This window comes from Notechis scutatus, chromosome 1 (assembly GCF_049901735.1).
Source record: "Notechis scutatus isolate UNSWTSFEM ecotype Mainland chromosome 1, rNotScu1.2, whole genome shotgun sequence".
Taxonomy (NCBI): domain Eukaryota; kingdom Metazoa; phylum Chordata; class Lepidosauria; order Squamata; family Elapidae; genus Notechis; species Notechis scutatus.
In genome coordinates, this window is record NC_142009.1 from 224,712,332 (window position 1) to 224,731,485 (window position 19,154).

General features: G+C 41.4%; 1 protein-coding gene across 1 annotated transcript in view; it reads left to right on the top strand.

The window, feature by feature from the left end:
• The window catches only part of NHEJ1 (non-homologous end joining factor 1), a 96,991-nt gene extending 78,518 nt beyond the window's left edge, over positions 1–18,473 (top strand). Inside the window, exons 6-8 of the mRNA XM_026665551.2 lie at positions 14,061–14,178; positions 16,269–16,399; positions 16,831–18,473. Coding sequence (XP_026521336.2) covers positions 14,061–14,178; positions 16,269–16,399; positions 16,831–16,911 — 330 coding nt within the window. The 3' untranslated portion in view covers positions 16,912–18,473. The remainder of the gene's footprint in view (positions 1–14,060; positions 14,179–16,268; positions 16,400–16,830) is intronic.
• Positions 18,474–19,154: the final 681 nt, after the last annotated feature.

The following is a 19,154-nucleotide window of genomic DNA, read 5'->3' on the forward strand; positions in this document are numbered from 1 at the left end:
TCTTAATGAGAAATCATTCAAAAAAGCTTTGAGGAACCTCCAGTTGCCTGGACTATAGTTGCAAGCTATAGATCTTATCAAAAGAATATCCATATTTGCTTTCTTCAAAGGCCACTTCTTTCTTTCAGCTGGTCTGGCTAGCAGGCCAACCCTTGGTCAACTAAGATGCAAACACAGATATAATTGCCTTTCTTTAATCTTGCCTTCTAGTCAACAAAGTGATCCCTTTATTTCTAAATATACCTTCCTGGGCAGATAAATGTCATTAATCTAGTTTCTAGCACAATAAGTTAACTTTACTAAGTAGGATGTGGTCCCTCCTAGATCATTTCCTGCAAAGTAAATGCATGTTATCCGGTAGTCATTGTTGGCCTATCCTCATGTTCAAATTACGACTTGGATTTCAGAGGGAAATGAAGTTTGATGTCCATATGACCCTGTTCATGGTGCACTCCAATTATCTCTGGGCTGAAATCTAGCAGAACGTGTTGTTATTGTGTTAATGAAAGTTTTTTTTAAAACAGTTAGCAAATAGCTTGCTTAAATGTCAGTCCAAAATATGAAAAATTATCACTTTGCCCAAAATATAAAAATTCTTAATACCAGCTGTAGATGGAAATTGTGTAGTCTAAGAGACTTGACTTTTTCAAGTATTACCACATAAAAGTAAAGTCTCTTTCATCACTTCATGGACACATCTACATAGCTTTCTTGGCAACAGTACAGAAGTGATTTGCCATTATCTTTTCTCTGGTTTGTTTTTATTTTTCATTCTAGCCTACAACCTTAAAACCAACTCGGTGGCTGTTAGATTTTGCAGCAGAAATTCAAATCCAGAAAGCACACACAGATGACTGATTAAGCAGGATTCATTAACTTCTTTATATACATAATAATATGAGTAAAATATACAATACCAATAGTAGATTATTCCAACATAACACAAGCAAAACACAAGCAGCAGCTTCAGAGCTCAGAGCAGAGAGAGTTTGGTTTCACTTTAAACAGTTCAGATAAGTTTTGTTCCTTCAGAGCTGAGCACCAAGCTAAGCCACGCCCAGACTCCTTCCAATCTCAGCCCTCAATTCAGCTCCCATTGGCTGACTTTGTTACCCATGTCTCTGCCAGTTCATGAATATTTTGAATGTGGCCTCCCATTCAAGTATTAATTAGGTCTGGCTCTTCCCAACGCAGATAAAGTTGACCAGGTGCTGCCACTAATGCATTTCTATCCCTATGCACAGTGTAGGAAATAAACAGGGGGACTAAAAATCTCAACTCAAGAAGGCAAATGTGATATGATAGGCATCACTGAAACCTAGCAGCTAAAACTCACAATCGGCATGTTTGGTTTATTTAACAGGAACAGACCAGGTAGAGCTGTTGCACTCTATGTAAACTTTTAAAAAAATGCAGGAAAAAGAGTATGTTTGAGTAAGAATAAAAGGAGAAATAAAAGTGATAGTTGTGGGAGTTTACAAGGAACCTAGAACAGACAGAGAATACAGACCAGGCCTTTTTTTCCCCAAATGTCTAGAGTGCACATCAAGCGCTTCCAGTTCAGTTTAGAGGGAAGTATCAAATGGAGGGCACCCAGGCTCTGGCCTAGCACTGTGCCACTCATCCTTTTCATTAATGACTTGCATGAGGGGGTTAAGGGAATCTGGAAACCACAGCCTTTGAAGAATGGTCAATGGGTATGTTTCCCCTGTAGAAGGGAAGACTGAGGGAAGATATAATAGCAGATCAGTTGTCAAGAGAAACTTCTTGACTGCAGTTAATGAAACAAACAACCATACGAAGTAGTGAGCTCCCCTTTGCTAGGGATGTTCAGGAGCTGGACAGCCATCAGTCAGAGATGCAAAGACCTGCATTGACGGAGAATTGGATTATATGATCTCTAATACCCTCCCAGCTCTACAGTAAACCTGAACATCCCACCTTTTCATAGTTATACTAATTTTAAAAAGTGGGAGTGCTCCATCACTGCCACTAAGCATACCTGTTTAAACGTTCCTTTGGCTTCTCCAAAGCTGCTTCTGTCTGCTGCACTCCATCTCTGCTTAGAAAATTCTCTTCTATAAATGCTGATAGTTAAATGGGATTTCTGGATATTGAGTGCTTGGGTAAACAGTCAGGGAGACCCCGCCTGCCCTCACACAACCTTTGCAAGTGACTTAGAATTGCTTGTCCACCAGATGGATGCAACGTGTTCCCTCAACATTTTAACCATACCTCTCTCAACCTGTATTCCTCATTATGTACTGTATTTTTCAATTATACCATCTGCCCTCTCTTGCCAACAGCTATGCTGGCTGGGATAGCAGGAGTCATCAGCCAAAACTTCTGAAGAGTTGAGGAGAACTCTCCAATAGAGAGTATAAGTCAAAGGAAGAGTTTGAACAAATCACCTTTGGAGCAATGTTTCTGCTACACCAGAACATCCATTAGATAGATAATGAACCAAGGAAGATGCTCAGGCCTGCAGATGAAGTAAAAGGCAATAATTTTTCAAGTAGCATATACTGCAAGGGTAGGCAATTAATTTTCCCAAGGGGCCATATGAGAAACTGGAACTGTGGTGGAAGGCCATCACCACTGATGGCCACTGCTGATGTCCCACCCCTGCCACCAATGCCCCATCCACACCCCATCAAGCCAGTCCGCTATTGGACTGTGACAGACTGTGGGCTGGATGTGGCTCGTGGGCCATAAAATGTCCAATTGTGGAATAGAAAGTAACATTGGTTACTTTCTATCTCAGCTATTTGTGCCTGTCCACTTGTTTTAATTTCCAAAAGGTATTTCCTCTGATTGAGCATTGGTATGGTATAAACTAAGGACATTGTCTTGGTGTAGCTGAAGATAATATCCAGATTCCTCTTAACAATTTTTATCTACAGTTCCTACCAGATTTCTTACCTTTAAAAAAAATGTTTGGTATGGGAAATCTTTAAATGATGTTTCTTTGTCCTTCACTGTTTTGTTTATGCATTCGTGACCAGCTCGGAATCTAAGTAACCTGGATCCAATGTTACTTCCTCATTACAGCCTTGTTACAAATCTGTAACATAGGTTTATCGAGGTAAACACTGTTATCCTGCCAAAGATCTAGCTCCAAAGAGAAAATTAAAACCAAAACAAGAATACTTGAATGACCTACAACCATTTTTAAGAACCTAAACTTAAGGAAATTTTTAAAACTTTTTTTTTTAAATTAAGGGATGGTTTCATTGACCTCTAACACTGAAAATCTAGAGAGAACAAGCAAAAACGATCTTGCATCTCATGGAGAATATAGACGGGGACGGGGAGAAGAGGAAGAATGTAGCCTACCTATGATCAGCTTGGGATGAGGACCCTCAGCAATCTTTCTTAGCCATTGGCTAAGAAATCCTGTTTAATCTCATTTGATCTTGTCCTTTGTCACTGCTTAAGTTCGTACCAAAAAATGTGGTGCAGAAGCAAGACTTAATCTGAATCAAGGTTTAGTTTTAGGGATTGTATTTAAATGCTAGGATGAGCCTCAAAAGCTTGTGACAAAAGTGGGGGGGGCATTTTTCCACATGCCCCACCTCCCTTCCCAGTGCTTATTTGAGTGCATCTAGGTAGGATTGGCAGGACATTCAGATTAGAGATTATGCCTTCTGAAGCCTAATCTGTCTCCATCCAGGAATTACCAAGTGATAATTTTGAACTGATAGAAACCCAAAGTTGGGCCCCAGTTCTTCCTTCTTGCAAGCAGAGTTGACCGATCAAGCTTTTTCCACAGATTCTTTATCTTTGTTTGTCTGTCTCTCCTTTAGTTTAGTCTCCTTTTGTCTAACCACACTATGTCTAGAATCTAGTTCTGTTTTGTTTTTATCTCTTGAAGGGAACAGAGATTTTTCAAGACCTTTCCTCATCTTTGCCCGGGTAGCCTGAAAACCATTGTGCTCCTGGTTGGTAAATCTCGTCCTCCTCCTCTCTTCAGCCTTGAGCTGCCATCCTCTGATACACACTTGGCCTTGCTGTCATGTAGCCATAATATAGGCAGAATATCCACCCCTTAATATACACGGCTGGCATTGCCATCCTCCAGGCTTGGCCTGACGTCAATCTTCTCATGGCAGCAGCTCTGGGCAAAGGAATTTACGTATTTCCTCAGTTTGTTAACTTCCCTCATGAGGGGCTGCAATGAGGATTCTGAAGGAAAAAAACCTTACCACGTTGCATTTCTAATGGAAACCTATGATGCAGGGGAAATTAGAAATGCTGCTTGATAACATTAAAGAACTCAAAGTTTTATTGATCATTTCACCTCAACTGTAATCCATAAATGGCGCTGGAAACTTTGGACTAAATTGTACATAGAGCCATTTTTGAAAGCCATAGAGAGGCAGCTGCCATTAGTGATCTGTTACTGTGTCAGGAATTAACTGTTAGTGTGTTACTGGAGAGGTTACTGCAAGTGTGTGGTTGCAATTTGGCACTTCTTTCCAAAGAAGCACTAGCTGTCTTAAGCAGGACTTGGGAACTGCAGAGATGCAGCATGTATAACTTATGTGTGGCTATGAAAAGGAAAAGGTGTTTTGTATAATTTCTGTTTTTCTTGCTGGATTAAAATGCACTGTTAAAGATTAGCTCTATGTAGAAGCAATGAGTGCACTGCTTCTGTGAATTCCCAATGTAGATGCTAAAACGAAGAGCACTAATGTAGCTTTCCTGGTGGTGTACTCTGTCCCTGTTTTGCCATTTGATTCATAGAGACTGTTTTAATTGTTTACACTTCTATTAAAGGTTAGACCTTGAGATACATATTTTAATAAGTCTGAAGCTGGATTAGCATCAGAGGGCACCAGCATGTCCTCGGACAATTTAAATATACTCCTATGTCTTATCCCAGCTGCTTCCAGATGGATCATTTATAAAGTTTGCTGAGGTATGCAAAGCAAACTCTCCTGCCATCAGATATGCATACATTGTTCACATGAATACTATATTCTACATGTAAATCTGTCCTTGAAGACCTCAATTCATTTTCATTGTTATCAACCCAGGAATATTGATGTTGTGATAGAACTCCACAGTAGTTTGCAACTCTGGGACTGTAGTTTAAACCATTGCGTAAAGGAGGTGTGTCGAGATGCACAAAACACCAACACACCTGCTCACATTTGTGTTTAGGGGAGTAAATAGAATTTTTTAATTGGCCAAGCGTGATTGCACACACAAGGAATTTAAACAGGAGCAGTGGGAGGGAGGGAGATTGATATTTGGGTGAAAGATATGTAGAAATCCAAGTATGTCCTGTTGTGATCCATCTATTGAGGTGAACGCTGTGCGGCTGGTTTCTCTACAGTTCAAAATGAAAATGGAATGAATTGCTTCTTGTAGCTCCACGGGTGAAAAATAGACAATGATTGAATATGAAAAACTGTTCAAGAGCCTTTTTAAAGGCACCTTAAAGAACTACATACAAAATATATGCAGGGAAATTTCCTAATCCTAAATAAGACTATGCTTAACTAAGAGACCCCCACTCCTAGTCATTCACAGTGACACAATTTTCCTTCCAGAAGAAATACCAAAACAAATACAGTTCTTTTCCTGTCTGATTATGAAGCCCAGTATCTTCGTGGCCTGAATGAGGTCTCGACTCTGTTTTGAAATGTAGTTATAAGTTATCTTACAGAGGATTTGAGGAAACATAGAGAATAGCAACTTTATGAAAGTGGGGGTGAGGGGGTTTGCCACGCTCTGGGATTTCTGCCTAGGCCTTGCCAGTATCCCTCAGGATGGTTGAATGGATGGCAAGGAAAAGAAAGGCAGCAGTGACCTGCCACATTGCTCGCCCGGGTACATGATTTTTCTTCTGGGCCAGGCTCCTGTGGTTTACTTTGCCCTGAGTTATGACTGTGTTTTTGCCTTTGATCTGGCGTCTCCAGTTGCCTATTGGCTGTTTTTGCCCAACCTTTGGGGTTCATTCACCTGTCAACTCATTGTACCCTGGATACCACAAGAGAGCTGATCCTCAGTGGCTCAGAAGCAAAGCTCTCTGTATTTCTGATCCTTGTGGTAGCGTAACCAAGAGCGAAAGGGTTATCTTGCTGAGCAGCTACTTCTGACTCCCTGCAGAAGAGTCTAATCCTTTGTGCTAGTAAAGGTGCAAATCAGCTTGGCCATGCCAAGCAAGAGTATCAGTTCTTATGCTTATAGGGATTAAAAAAAAAAAAAACACCTTGTGGATAAATGGTGGCCTTTTCTCATTCTTTGTGTTGCGCTCATTTTGTATTTTGTCATTTGATGGCTTTTAGAGAAGCACACACAGCTGTTCTAGTTCCGCTGGTTTGTTTTACAGTCCATGCTATTTCAATGAGGTGGGGCACTGCCCCCTGAAATTGCTGAGGCATATGGATATATATTATGTTGTATTTTCAAGCATTATTTAGCTATTTGGGGCAACTGATTCCTGCAAAAAAAAAAAAAGTGTATTTCTAATTGACGAGCGTTATTTTTGCTAAAGAAGCTGCAGTCTTTTCTGAAGATCAAAAGGAAAAGACCATATTTTACTTCTGATGATTATTATTCTAGGTTTGTGTTTTCCATGACATTAATTGAATCTGCACTAAGTGTGACTAAATCTCAGCTAATGGGAGAAATGAAGCAACTTTTATGATGCCCAGGCAGGTTTTATCTCAGTAGGTGACATAATCTAATTGATGTTAGTTGATGGCCCGCCAAAAAAAGATGAACAAAGTCAGGCCTGGTTATTTTATTTTGTTTAAAATTTCTTGATTTGTTTAAATTGATTTATCTGGCCGCCTATTTCACTAATGTGACTCTGGGTGGCTAATAATTAGATTTTTAAAAATATAGTATAAATGCAGTATAAAATTACTGTCCTAATCTAATGCTTGGATTGGAAGCCACTAAATAATTGCAGGACTAGATTAAGAAATTGAAAGAAAATTGTGGAATAAAGTGTGGCAATCCAGTTCCTCATTGCTATTAAGAAAATGAATGTTCATTCAAATCTTTATTTTAAATATTTTAAACGCTTTCCTGCCCAGTATTTCCAAGAAAGAAAAAGCAGGAAGAATAGCTTTGCAGAAGATTTTGTTTTAAAAGATTCATGGCATTTATACTACACCATCGGTAAGGACTCAAACCAAATCAAACCAAATCTGGAGAAAACAGATGCATATTAAAAAAAAAAAAAATCTACCGAGGATTACAGAGGAATCAAAAACGATTATGGATGGACCTATAACAATAACTAAAGTTTACAGAGCTATAAAAAAAGGATTAAAACCAGATGGATTTCCAGGATCTTGTTATTAATGTTTTGAGGATTATTCACAGCCTTTACAAAATATGTTGAGCTCTATTTTACAGAGAAGAAAGAGGCCAAAGAGATGGGATGAGGCTAATATAGCATTCGGCCCAAAGAGAGGCAAGATTTGGCTTTAACAAGACACTAATGCCTGACATCCTAACAATTTTGCCTGAGAGGCTGAAAATAATTTTGCAAGAATTTATACATGAGGATCAATGTTGTTTTTCATTTCAAAGTTAGTTAATGGACAATATTAGCAACAAAACAAAAAACAAAACAAAAAAAAACAAGTCACCATTGATTTTCTTAAATGCGGAGAAGGCCCTTGAAAGTTTGAACTGGACCTTCCTGCTCGAAGTTTTGGAGGATATGAACTTTGGAGAGAATTTTATTAAATGGTTAAGATTGATTTATATGTCATAGAAACTACAAATTCAAGGAGCCTTCAGCTTACGATCACAATTATGCCCAAAATTTCCGTTGCTTAAGCAAGACACTTGTTAAATGAATTTTGCTCCATCTTAATGACTTTCTTGCCACAGTTGTTAAATGAATCGCTACAGTTGTTCAATTAGTAACATGGGTTGCTAAGTCAATCTGGCTTTCCCAGATTGACTTTCTCATCACATGTCCCTGGGGCACTGTAGCCATCATAAATATGAATCAGTTGCCAAGCAGCTGAATTTTGGTCACGTGACCATGCTGCAATGGTTTTAAGTGTGAAAAAACAGTCATAAGTCGCTTTTTTTCAGTGCTGTTTCAACTTCAAGCCGTCGCTAAATGAACTGTTGTAAGTTGAGGATTACCTGTAATAGCTAGCAGAGATCTAACAAAACAGTGTGAGATGCAAAAGGCATCAAGACAAGAATGCCCATTGTCTCCTCTCTTGCTCATTTTGCTTCTTTAAATATTGAACAGAGATATAAAACAAGGTGAGAAAATTATGTAAAGAACAGATTGAAAACAAAGTTAAGGAAATTGGTGGATGTCCTGGCTTTGCAGGATCCTTTTAAGTTTTTCCCACTGATGTTTCTATTCTCTTTAAAAGAATTTGGTGCTAAATAAGTATGTTAAGACATGGAGTGAAGTTTAAAAACTCATGCTATAAGGTCGGAGAAGTTACAGTGGTCATTGTTGGGAAGAATTTCTGTGATAAAAATGAATGTTTTTCCTAGAACGATGCTTTTATTTCAGATGGAACAATGGGAAAATAAGTGGTTGAAAGACTTGAAATGTATATTAGGTTAAAGTGTAAAAGAGAACTTTTAAAAATGATGTGCCCTTCTGCTGGATGACACCCGAAAAGTTATCTAGAATGTAAAAGGGTACTTGAGAACTATTTTGGAAATGTGAACAACCGAAAGAGTCATTTTATCAAGCTTGGTGGACGTATAAAAAAGCTAGAAGACTTGGGGTTCAAATGCCTACACTGAGTCAGAGGACGTTAAACATTAATATACAACGGAAATCAGAACTTTTCCTTGAGACTAATAAACAGTTGGAAGAAGTCATGGAACTTTGTTTTGATATATGACAACCACAGCAAAATTATTGTATGCCCAAAGAGGAAAGACTTCGCAGCACCTATAAAGAAGTGAAGATGACAGAACTTGCCGAGATGGCTAAATTGATCTGTTTGAGAGAGAAAAGAGAATCTCTGTGTTTATTGCTGAGTGGAAACACTTTATGGCAGTGATGGCTAACCTTTTCCACGTTGTGTGCCAAAACTGCGTGTGTGCACTCGTATGCCTGCACCCATGATGCAATGCGTGCATGATTCCCCCACACCCCTGTGCATGTACACATGACTGCCCCGCACTACACGCCTCTGTGCATGTGCACGCAACCCCCCTGCACACCACATGCCTCTGCGCATGCATGCATGTCTCCCACACATGCATCTCCCATGGGCATGCGCGGCAGATACCCAACAATCAACTGCCTGGCAAGGGGCATGCGTGCATGTGCAATGGGGCTCTTCTGGGTGACCTCTCGTGTGCTGGCAAAAGTGGCTCTGCATACCACTTCCAGCACGGTTCTGGTGAGCGTGGCTTGGTGGGCGTGGCAGGGGAAGGATACTGTCAAATCTCCAGTCAGAGGTGGGATTTGCCGGTTCTCCGAACTACTCAAAATTTCCGCTACCGGTTCTCCAGAACTGGTCAGAACCTGCTGAATACCACCTCTAATGCGTGCCATAGGTTTGCCATCACGGCTTTATGGGCATTTTGCGTTACACAGGAAAAAAATAGACTCATGATTTATGATTTTGATTATTAGATACAATAGAATAAGAAAATAAGAGAATCCCTATGTAGCTTTAGAGTAAGAGGAAGATCTACAATTGTAATTATAACTCCTGTAAAAGATTGGAAACCACTTTTCATTATCTTTTTCCTTCCTTTTCTGTTTTTCTTGTATCTTTCTTCTTTTTGAACTTTAGCTTTCTTTTTTATTCATTTATTTTTCTTTTTTCTTTCTTACTCTACTTGACTTTGTACTGATTTTTGCTCTTTTGTTAAAACTTTTATTATTATTATTAAATATTATTATTATTATTATTATTATTATTATTAATAATAATAGGAATTAAATCCTATTTAAATGGCAAGATCACTAGACATATAATGGACACATTATCTCTCCGCATGGTCAATATTGCTGCATGGCAAAGACTCAGAATGCATTGCATTTTTAATCACATAATGCTATATTTTTAATGTTGCAAATCTTACATTGTAAATACTGCCCATTTCTGGAGCCATTGGATCAGAATATGCTAACATACTTCTTCACTGGGTGATTGTAAGACTCCACTCTGCATGGAGCTGCGTTGCGAAAATTGCCCTGGCTATCTAGATGGACAGCATATAAATTTAATAAGTAAAATAACAGTGCTCAGAACGTCCTAGTAGTTCAGACCCCTGCAGCCACTTTACTGATAGGTGCCTCTACTTAGAAGGAATTACTTCCTGGTTAAAGCAGTTCCACCAGCTATCAAGTATGTTTCTAGGCCTATTTCACACTCTTGATGATAACCTATTAAGCTGGAGGTGGCTTGCATTCACACCATTCCATAAACCCTGCTGCCCTTTAGAAGCCTGCCCTGGCTTGAGAACTTATTCTCAATCTTGCCTCCATCAAAAGTAGCCTCTCTCATCCATTCCTTGGTTCTAACCACAGCCAGAGCACAACTGATGGAAACCTGGAGGAGGAGGAGGAGGGGACCACAAAGCTTTTCCAATGGTCTGTGATACTCTTTGCCCTAGAAAAGCTGGTTAGGGTACCCCTGGGTGGTCTTTCACAATGTCATAAATAGCTTTTGGGGGTTTGTTTTTATTCTCTGAACGTGCAAATTTTAACTCATGCCTATTTTAGCTGATGAATTTCCCCCCTCTTTATTGTACAGGTAGTCCTCGACTTACAGCGGCTTATTTAATGACTAAAGTTACAACAAAAGGGACCTAGGATGACCAGCCTTCCCATGGTCACATGATCAAAACCCAAATGCTTGGCAACTGACTCAGATTTATGACAGTTGCAATGTCCCAGGATCGTATGATCAACTTTTGCAACCTTCTGACAAGCAAAGTCAATGGGGAAGGCAGAATTCACTGAACAAATGTCTCACTTAACAACAGAAATTTTAAGCTCAACTGTGCTAAGTTGAATACATCTGTACCATGTATTTTTGTTTAGGAATTCAAGGAAACCTAGCTAGCCCTTTTTATTTTTGTAGCTTTGTGTGTGATGGGCAGACACCAAAGGGATACGGTATACAAACAGGTGTATATATGCATGTTGGTACGTGTATAAATAATCTTCACTTCACTTCCTTCCTTCTTTCCTGGAGTGCCCAGGTCATCTTTTTTAGAATTATCTCTTTCAAGGGGAGATGAGAAACAAGCATTTCTACTTCAAACGGAAAAGCCTCTTTTACCCAAGGAGGGGAATGTCCTTGTAGCTGAAAATCAGAATTCCTGCTTGGCATTGCAGAAAGTCCCAGGTTCAAATCCCGGGGATTTCTAGTTTAAAAGATCCTGAAAAGGACCAGACCAGGAGAGCAGGAATACTAAAAGTGCTTTCAGACATTTAGTCCAGAGAGAAGCTTGAGGCCAAGATGGTCCCCTTTAAGGCTCTGGAACAAAGGTGGGAGTCATCATAATGCCAGTATATGATTCACTCTCGCCTCCCACTCCATCCTGCTAGGGCCAGTGGTGGATAACTTTTTCAGCTCCCGTGCTGATAATTGCGTGCGCGCTCGCTTGCGTGCCAGCACCCAGAAGGCAATTCGTGCTGGTCCCCCCACGCCCCCTGCCTATGCGCGCACCCCCCTCGCGCCCCAGGTGTCTGCACATGCATGCGAGATTTCCCCCTTGCACACTGCGTGGCTGCACATTCACGTGTGATTCCCCCCTTGTGCACTTCGCATCTTTGCGCATGCGTGTGTGATTCTCCCTGCGCATGCGCACACATCTCCTGCGCACTCCCCCTCCATCCCCTGTGCATGCATGCCAGATGCCCAACAATCCGCTGTCGGAAGGCGGTGCACAAGCGCATGCGCAGTGGGGCTTTTCCGGGCGACCTCTCATGTGCCGGGGGAAATAGCTCTGCGTGCCACTTCCGGCACGCCTGGCATAGGTTCACCAACACGGTGCTAGGCTGTTCCCTATAGTATTGGCTAGGAGCCTTGTGCCATTTCTGCAAGCTGCAGTGGGAGGAGTGGGTGACCGGCAAAGCTTTGGACTCTGGCCTTGAGCGCCTCGGTGCTTGCAGAGAGACTGGTCTGTTATCTGTTACACTTTGTTCTCCTGTCTGTTTGGGTGTGGAGCAGCTGCAGCACATGGAGGAGTTATATCTGGAAACCTTTGAAACGTGGGCAGCCAGCAGGATTCTGGGCTCTCTCTGTCCAGGATTTGGGGAGGTGGGGGTGGAGTTGGGCCTTGGGCCTTGGTCCCTGTGCCTGGATGCTACAGAGTACCTGTTCTCACCCTTCTGGTCCTGCTGGAGAAAAACAATTTCTTAGCATTTATTGGTGGAGAGGGGTGCGTGTGTGTGTGTGTGTGTGTGTGTGTGTGTGTGTGTGTGTGTAGCACTTAGAATAGAATAACAGAGTTGGAAGGGACCTTGGAGGTCTTCTAGTCCAACCCCCTGCTCAGGCAGGAAGCTCTATGCCATTTCAGACAAATGGTTATCCAACATCTTTTTTAAAACTTCCAGTGTTAGAGCATTTACAACTTCTGGAGGCAAGTTGTTCCACTGATTAATTGTTCTAACTGTCAGGAAAGTGACAGTTGTAACTTTCTCCTTAGTTCTAGATTGCTTCTCTCCTTGATTAGTTTCCACCCACTGCTTCTTGTCCTGCTCTCAGGTGCTTTGGAGAATAGCTTGGCTCCCTCCTCTTTGTGGCAGCCCCTGAGATATTGGAACACTGCTGTCATGTCTCCCCTAGTCCTTCTTTTCATTATATTAGGCATACCCAGTTCCTGCAACCGTTCTTCATATATTTTAGCCTCCAGTCCCTTTGTTGCTCTTTTCTGCACTCTTTCTAGAGCAGGTGTGTCAAACTCAAGGCCCGGGGGCCAGATCTGGCATACGGGGTACTTAGATCTGGCCTGCGGGACCACTCTGGAAACAGCAAAGGACCAGCCCACGGTGATTCTGCCAGCGAAAACTGGCTCCTGAGCTCTGTTTTCACTGGCAGAGGGTTGCAGGAGGCTACGGCAGCCGAAAAGGGAGCTTGGGAGCCCATTTTCACTGGCAGACCGCTCGGGCCACCACAGGCACCCCTGACACGAGTGACATCGAGCTGGCCACTCCTACCCTAGCCACGCCCACCCCGGCTCACCAAGGTCAAACATAACCCTGATGCGGCCCTCAATAAAATCGAGTTTGACACCCCTGTTCTAGAGTCTCAACATCTTTTTTTATATCGTGGTGACCAAAACTGGATGCAGAGTTCCAAGGGTGGCCTTATCAAGGCATTATAAAGCTCCTGCTCTCAACACAACAGTCCTCTTTCTGAAAACGGAGGAGCGAGGCACTTCTCGAGCTAAGCTTTTAGTACCATTTCTATATTAGAAGTGGGAAGTGATCGAAATTCAGATGCTTAGCAACTGACTCATATTTATGACGGTTGCAACATCCTGGGGTCATGTGATCGCCTTTTGCAACCTTCTGACAAGTTAATGGGGAAGCCAGATTCACTTAACAGCCATGTTACGAACTTAACAACCGTGGCAAGAAGAGTCGTAAAAATGGAGCAAAACTCGCTTCACTGTCTCACTTAGCAACAGAAATCTTGGGTTCAATCGTGGTTGTAAGTCAAGGACTACCTGTAAACAAAAGAAGCTATTTTATATTCTGTTTTATTCTCGGGTCCCCTTTTTTTCTACTTTGACTGGCAGCCTCCTCTTCAAAGATTGGACGCCCTCAAAGGCTAATTCCCTCCTCTAGGTACCAAAGTTCTTTGTAAGTGAAAAATAACAGGGCACCCATTGCGTGCGGAGTACAGGTGTTCCATGGAATTAGGGCCCATACCTGATCTTGACCTTTTACGTACAGTATTGCAAAATCACTCCTGAATTGCCCTTCATATTATAGACGCTGGTACTATAGCAATGCTGCCAGCAAGGTTTCAGCAAGCACATTTTTTTTAGGTGAAATGTAGTGTGCTTATTTCCTGTGTTCTATAATCACATTTGTAGCCTCCACCCTGCACACTATCTCCTCTTTTGTTTTTCAGACTTTGCCCCAAGCCTGCTGCCTGGGAGATGGACGCTTGTTCACTTCTAACCTAAAATCGCTCTATTTGGCAGTAACCCAGCAACAAGCCAGAGCTGCTTGCAAACGGCACCAGGCAGGTGAGTGGATCCAGTGTGGGAAGGGTGTGTCTGCTGTGCCATCATCCCTTTAGAACAATGGTCTCCAACCTTGGCAACTTTAAGACTTGTGGACTTCAATTCCCAGAATTCCTCAGCCAGCAAAGCAAAGGTGGCCCAAAAAATACGAATAGATTAAGATTTTTTTGTAAGGATATTCTGTTTTATGAAATACATCTTGCTTCTTTGCACAGTGTAAGTTACTTTTTGCAAAAGTTCCGCTAATTGGGTTGAGTAGTACAAAATCAAGCACAAATTTCCAAGTAGTTTAAGGATTATTTGGGAATCTTTTCCAAATTCAGTTCATGTCTGTGACTGTTGTCTACAAATGCGTTCCTCTAGCTTTAGATTTTGTCATTACATCCCCATTTTGTCATTACATCCCCAACAGTTAGTGCCAGAGAAGATATCTAGCTGAGGAATTCTGGGAGTTGAAGTCTACAAGTCTTAAAGTTGCCAAGGTTGGAGACCCCTGTTTTAGAAGGCAAGCCTACTTATCTCAAATGACCAGAAGTAAATTAATTCAGTTGATTTTGTGCTGTTATCTGGCTAAGAGAAAGTCATCTTTCAAGAGAACCAAACAACCTTTGAGGCTCCTAGTTTTCTCCTTCCTGGATTCCCTTACCATTTCTTCATGCAATTTCTGTTTGCAATATCTTGATGGTACACAGTATTCTGGCTCAGGGTCAGCTAATTTAACATCTTTCAGATTATGATGATTGTAATTCCAAACAATGGAGCCCACCAAGCTGCTTGTCTTCGCTTAAACCACTGTAATTACTGCTTTGATGGCCTTCAACTTAGCCTACCATGAAGTTCCCTCTGCCATGACAATATTTTGTTGCCGTGTGTGTATGTCTCCAGATCTTTCTTGCTTTTGCTATTTTACCATTTTGGCTTGTCCATGTGATGTACAGTCTTGGTTAGGATGCTTAAGAATTTTATTCGGTATATGTTTGAAAGCAGCCAGGCTTGATTTTCATCACCGGAACCAGTGTATGAATCGGAATGCAAATAATACTACTAGTAGTTCCACATTGCTATGGATTTTGCAATGCAGCTTTTGCAATTTAACTTTAAAAATGTCTCCTTCTATTCGAGCTCAGTTCTTGGTGAAATGTGAACAACAAAAAATTGAAATGTTTTTCAATCATTTTAAACAATTAAATTAAATTGTTGAATTGCCTTGTGGTGCGTTGTCCTGTGGCAAGTTGGCCCCTTCTGTCTTGAGGGAGTAGCCTTGAAATTAAAAGGTTAAGGATAACCCTGCACAAAGCCTCTCTGCGGTCCAAGTCTTAAGATACCTCTGTTTTTACACTTGTTGAGAGGGTGATGTTTCTGCAAGACTCTCGTTATCTCAGCCCTTCCCAGACTTGGTTCTGGTAATCCTGGGACAGAATCTACCATAGTTTTGCAGTTGACCTACTGCAAAAGAGAGATGGGGGCGCGTTGATCTCTTGACCACTGATAGTGCTGGCATGAGGACCCTGTGTTTCAATAAATGAATCTCCCTCTGCATTTTGGCCATTGTGTGTTGCCACAAGGCACTATGTTTGTCTCCAATGTTATTTAACAGCTACTGTATATGAAGCCACCAAAAGTATTTTTTTTTCTTTTATCAAAGCGGTCAATTTAGTAGCCATCTCTGCTAAGTCCATTAGCTTTTGCAACCATTCATCCATTGTAGGGATCAGAGTGTCCTTCCATTTTTGTGCATAAAGTAATTTTGCTGCTGTCAACATACATAAATAACATCAAAAGTTCCAAATTTTTTCCAAGTCTTTTTCCATTAAATCCAAAAGAAAAGTTTCTGGTTTCATCTTTATATTGACTTTAAGAATCATCTGTATTAGAATATGAACCCTTTGCTTTAGAATATTAGAATATTTCTTTGCTTTATCCACCATAAATAATAGGAAGTCCCTTCTTTACATTTGCATTTCCAACATTCATTTGAAGCACCTTTATACATTCTTGATAACTTACCTGGTTATAATTTCTATACTCTTGATACTTTAACCAAGGCACTATATTGCCCCACACCACCATTTTTTATCTTCTTCCTTTGGCAGAACCAGAAGACCCTGGATCCCTTAATCATGCTGCTACCCAGGACCCTACAGAAAAGCCGGTAGATTTGCCAGTGACGGAAGAAAAGACAGAGACTCAACTGCCATCTGCACAGCATTTGGAAGAAGCAACGGTGGGTCCCCGATCACTAGATACACGTAGGAAGGGGGTCCTCAAAGGGTTAGTTGTAACTTGGAGAACCATATATCCTCTTTCCCCGATGAGATCAACTCTGCTTCTTAATCCTCTTTCAAGAGCCCTCTTGAAAGAATCCATAGTAATCTCTTCTATTGCTTATGCATGTGAAGTTCTAACCCCATGGAGGCATCTTTGTGTCTGAAATGTGTGGGTGCCATTGATATTTTCTAACTAGTCTTCTCTACCACCACTGCTTGCTGTTGACTGCTATTTACATTCCAGAGAAACGGCACATTCCAGGTCTCAGCTGTGGAAGTCAGTGTGAAACGATGAAATCTTATTTGGTTACATTTGGTTGACTTTACTCCTCTTTATTTGGATTGGCTGGTTGACTTACTAATTCTGATCAGTGGCTCTTCTTCCCAGGTCCCATCTTCCCAAGCCCAGAAAGCACAAATGCCTGTTGTCAAGACTAAAAGGAAGAAGGCGAAAGGGCTGTTTGGCTGATGCAACTGATCACTTTACATAGACAGGGGTGCTGATGCAGTTTTGAACTCCCCTTTGTCTTCCTGGAACGTCTAGAGAGAGAAAAAAACAACAACTGGACTTCATATTGAAGCTCACAATTGTATCCCTCCACTCCTTTTGCCATGTTAAACATGTTAAATTTGTCCAAGGGAACCTCTCCTTCTGCACCAGAGCTATCTTATTTTTTTTAACCCCTGCTTATTCTTTCCTGCTGACCCAGAATCTTAGAAATGATGGACTATTACTATTGGGTAGAAGGAAAGAAGCAGAACTGCATCCTGTACTTTGCTTTGTTTTGTTTGGCTACAAGTTGATTACTCGGTGCAGTGATTTCCACATAAGCACTTTGTAATACAAAGGGTATCCTTAAAAGGGTTCTGTGAAATTACAATTGGTGAAAAATGTGTCGATTTCTTTATTTTAATTGGTGCTCAGGAAATTACAGAGTATGTGGCAGCCAGGCTGCTGACTGGCATAAGGTTCAGAAATGATGATTCCTGTTCTGAAAGGGCTGGTCTGTCTGCCAATTCCCTACTGAACACAATTTAAATATGGGAGTTGATCTCTCAATGGCTATTTCTGTGGCTGCCTCTTCCCCTATGAACCTGTTCAGTTACTCCCTTCTAGAACTTAGCTATCTTGCTATGCAGGATTCACTTCTCCTGCCTTGCTTCAAGGCTTTGGATAATTATCTCAAGGTGATGGACGTGACCTCCCATTATTTCAGTATTTAGGACATGGCCAAAGATACCTCTTTAACCAAGGTTGGAGTTGCTAATTGATTTTAATTATAAATAGTTTCGATTTTAATTGCATTGATTTTACTGTTGTGTTTCATATTTATATCTTGTCCTTGAATACATGTGTATGTGCTCTATCTTAAAATAATACAGGATTTCATGCCCTAAGAAAAGCCTACCCTAACTCACTGCAATGCAAACTTACTATGGGGATTGATGGGATGTCTACAAAAATATGCCAAGCAACAAGATTCATAAAAGGCTCTAATCAAATTGTGCCAGAAAATCTAGAGATGCTCTTCAGGTCTTCCTCGGTAGCATGTTGAATGCCATCTAACCTGAGAGGCTACTTTGGTTTATTGGTTAAGGCACCGGGCTAGAAAGCAGGACACTGCGAGTTCAAGTCCCATCTGAGCCATGGAAACCAGCTGAGTGACTTTGGGCCAAGTCATTCTCTCTCAGCTCAACACACCTCACAGAATTTATTGTTGTTGTGAAAGGGGAGGAGGAAGGCGTGTTGGATATGTTAGTCCAGAGTTTCCCCAACCTTTTCGGCTTTGCAGGCCAGCGGGGGCAGGGCAGGAGGGGGATGGTTCCGCATATGCTTGTCCACTACTCACACAAGTGAGGATGCATGTACGTGCTTGCCCACTTCCACCGCCCAGTTCCAAAAGGCTCAAGGCCTGGTAGTGGGCTGTGGCCTGGCAGTTGAGGATCCCTGTGTTAGTTGACTTGAGATATTTGTAAAAATAATAAAGGTGAAATACAAATAAATTAAATAAAAACATGCAGCACCACTTTATATTTCTTTATATTGTCTGTCCGTGTGGTTTTCTTAATCAAATACAGGAATGGTTGCCTCTGCTTTCTGTCACGCCATGTGGATGGTGCCTTTGTTGTTTTCACTGAAGTGACCAATTGCCTCCAGCATCTTCCTCTGTTGCTGCTGCCCAGTGCAGATAGCTGCTTGCCTTGACTGGGTCCCAGGGATGACCTTCCCGCTAGGAAACATATACTCTTGACATACGTATCTAATGTTCTTTCATCCCTTCCAAGAACACCCATCATCACCACGATGAGGCAACACAATAGGACTTCAGGGGGTCAAAAGAAACGGCACACCTCTTTTGCATATATTTTTTTTGAAAGCTCCCATACAACCCAAAAGACGAAAAGAGAAACTAAGTAAAAATATTTCTCACCACCAGTGATGTTGCTGCTTTCTCAGGACACTTTAGAACTGCAAGCTGACTACCTTCTAGTCAACCTTTCCTAAAAATTTGTCCAGGTCTTTTGGATCAAGCAATGGCTTCTTCAGAAGGGGGGCAAACTCTTGCCTCTTTCAGAGCTAGTAGGATCAGCCTTCTCCCAGTCAAGAAAAGGGGATGGATCTAGAACGCAGGTGGACACATTAACAACTCCTGGGATCCTGTCCACTTCCTCGGGATAGTAAGATTGAACTCCTCCGAGATAACTGTAGGT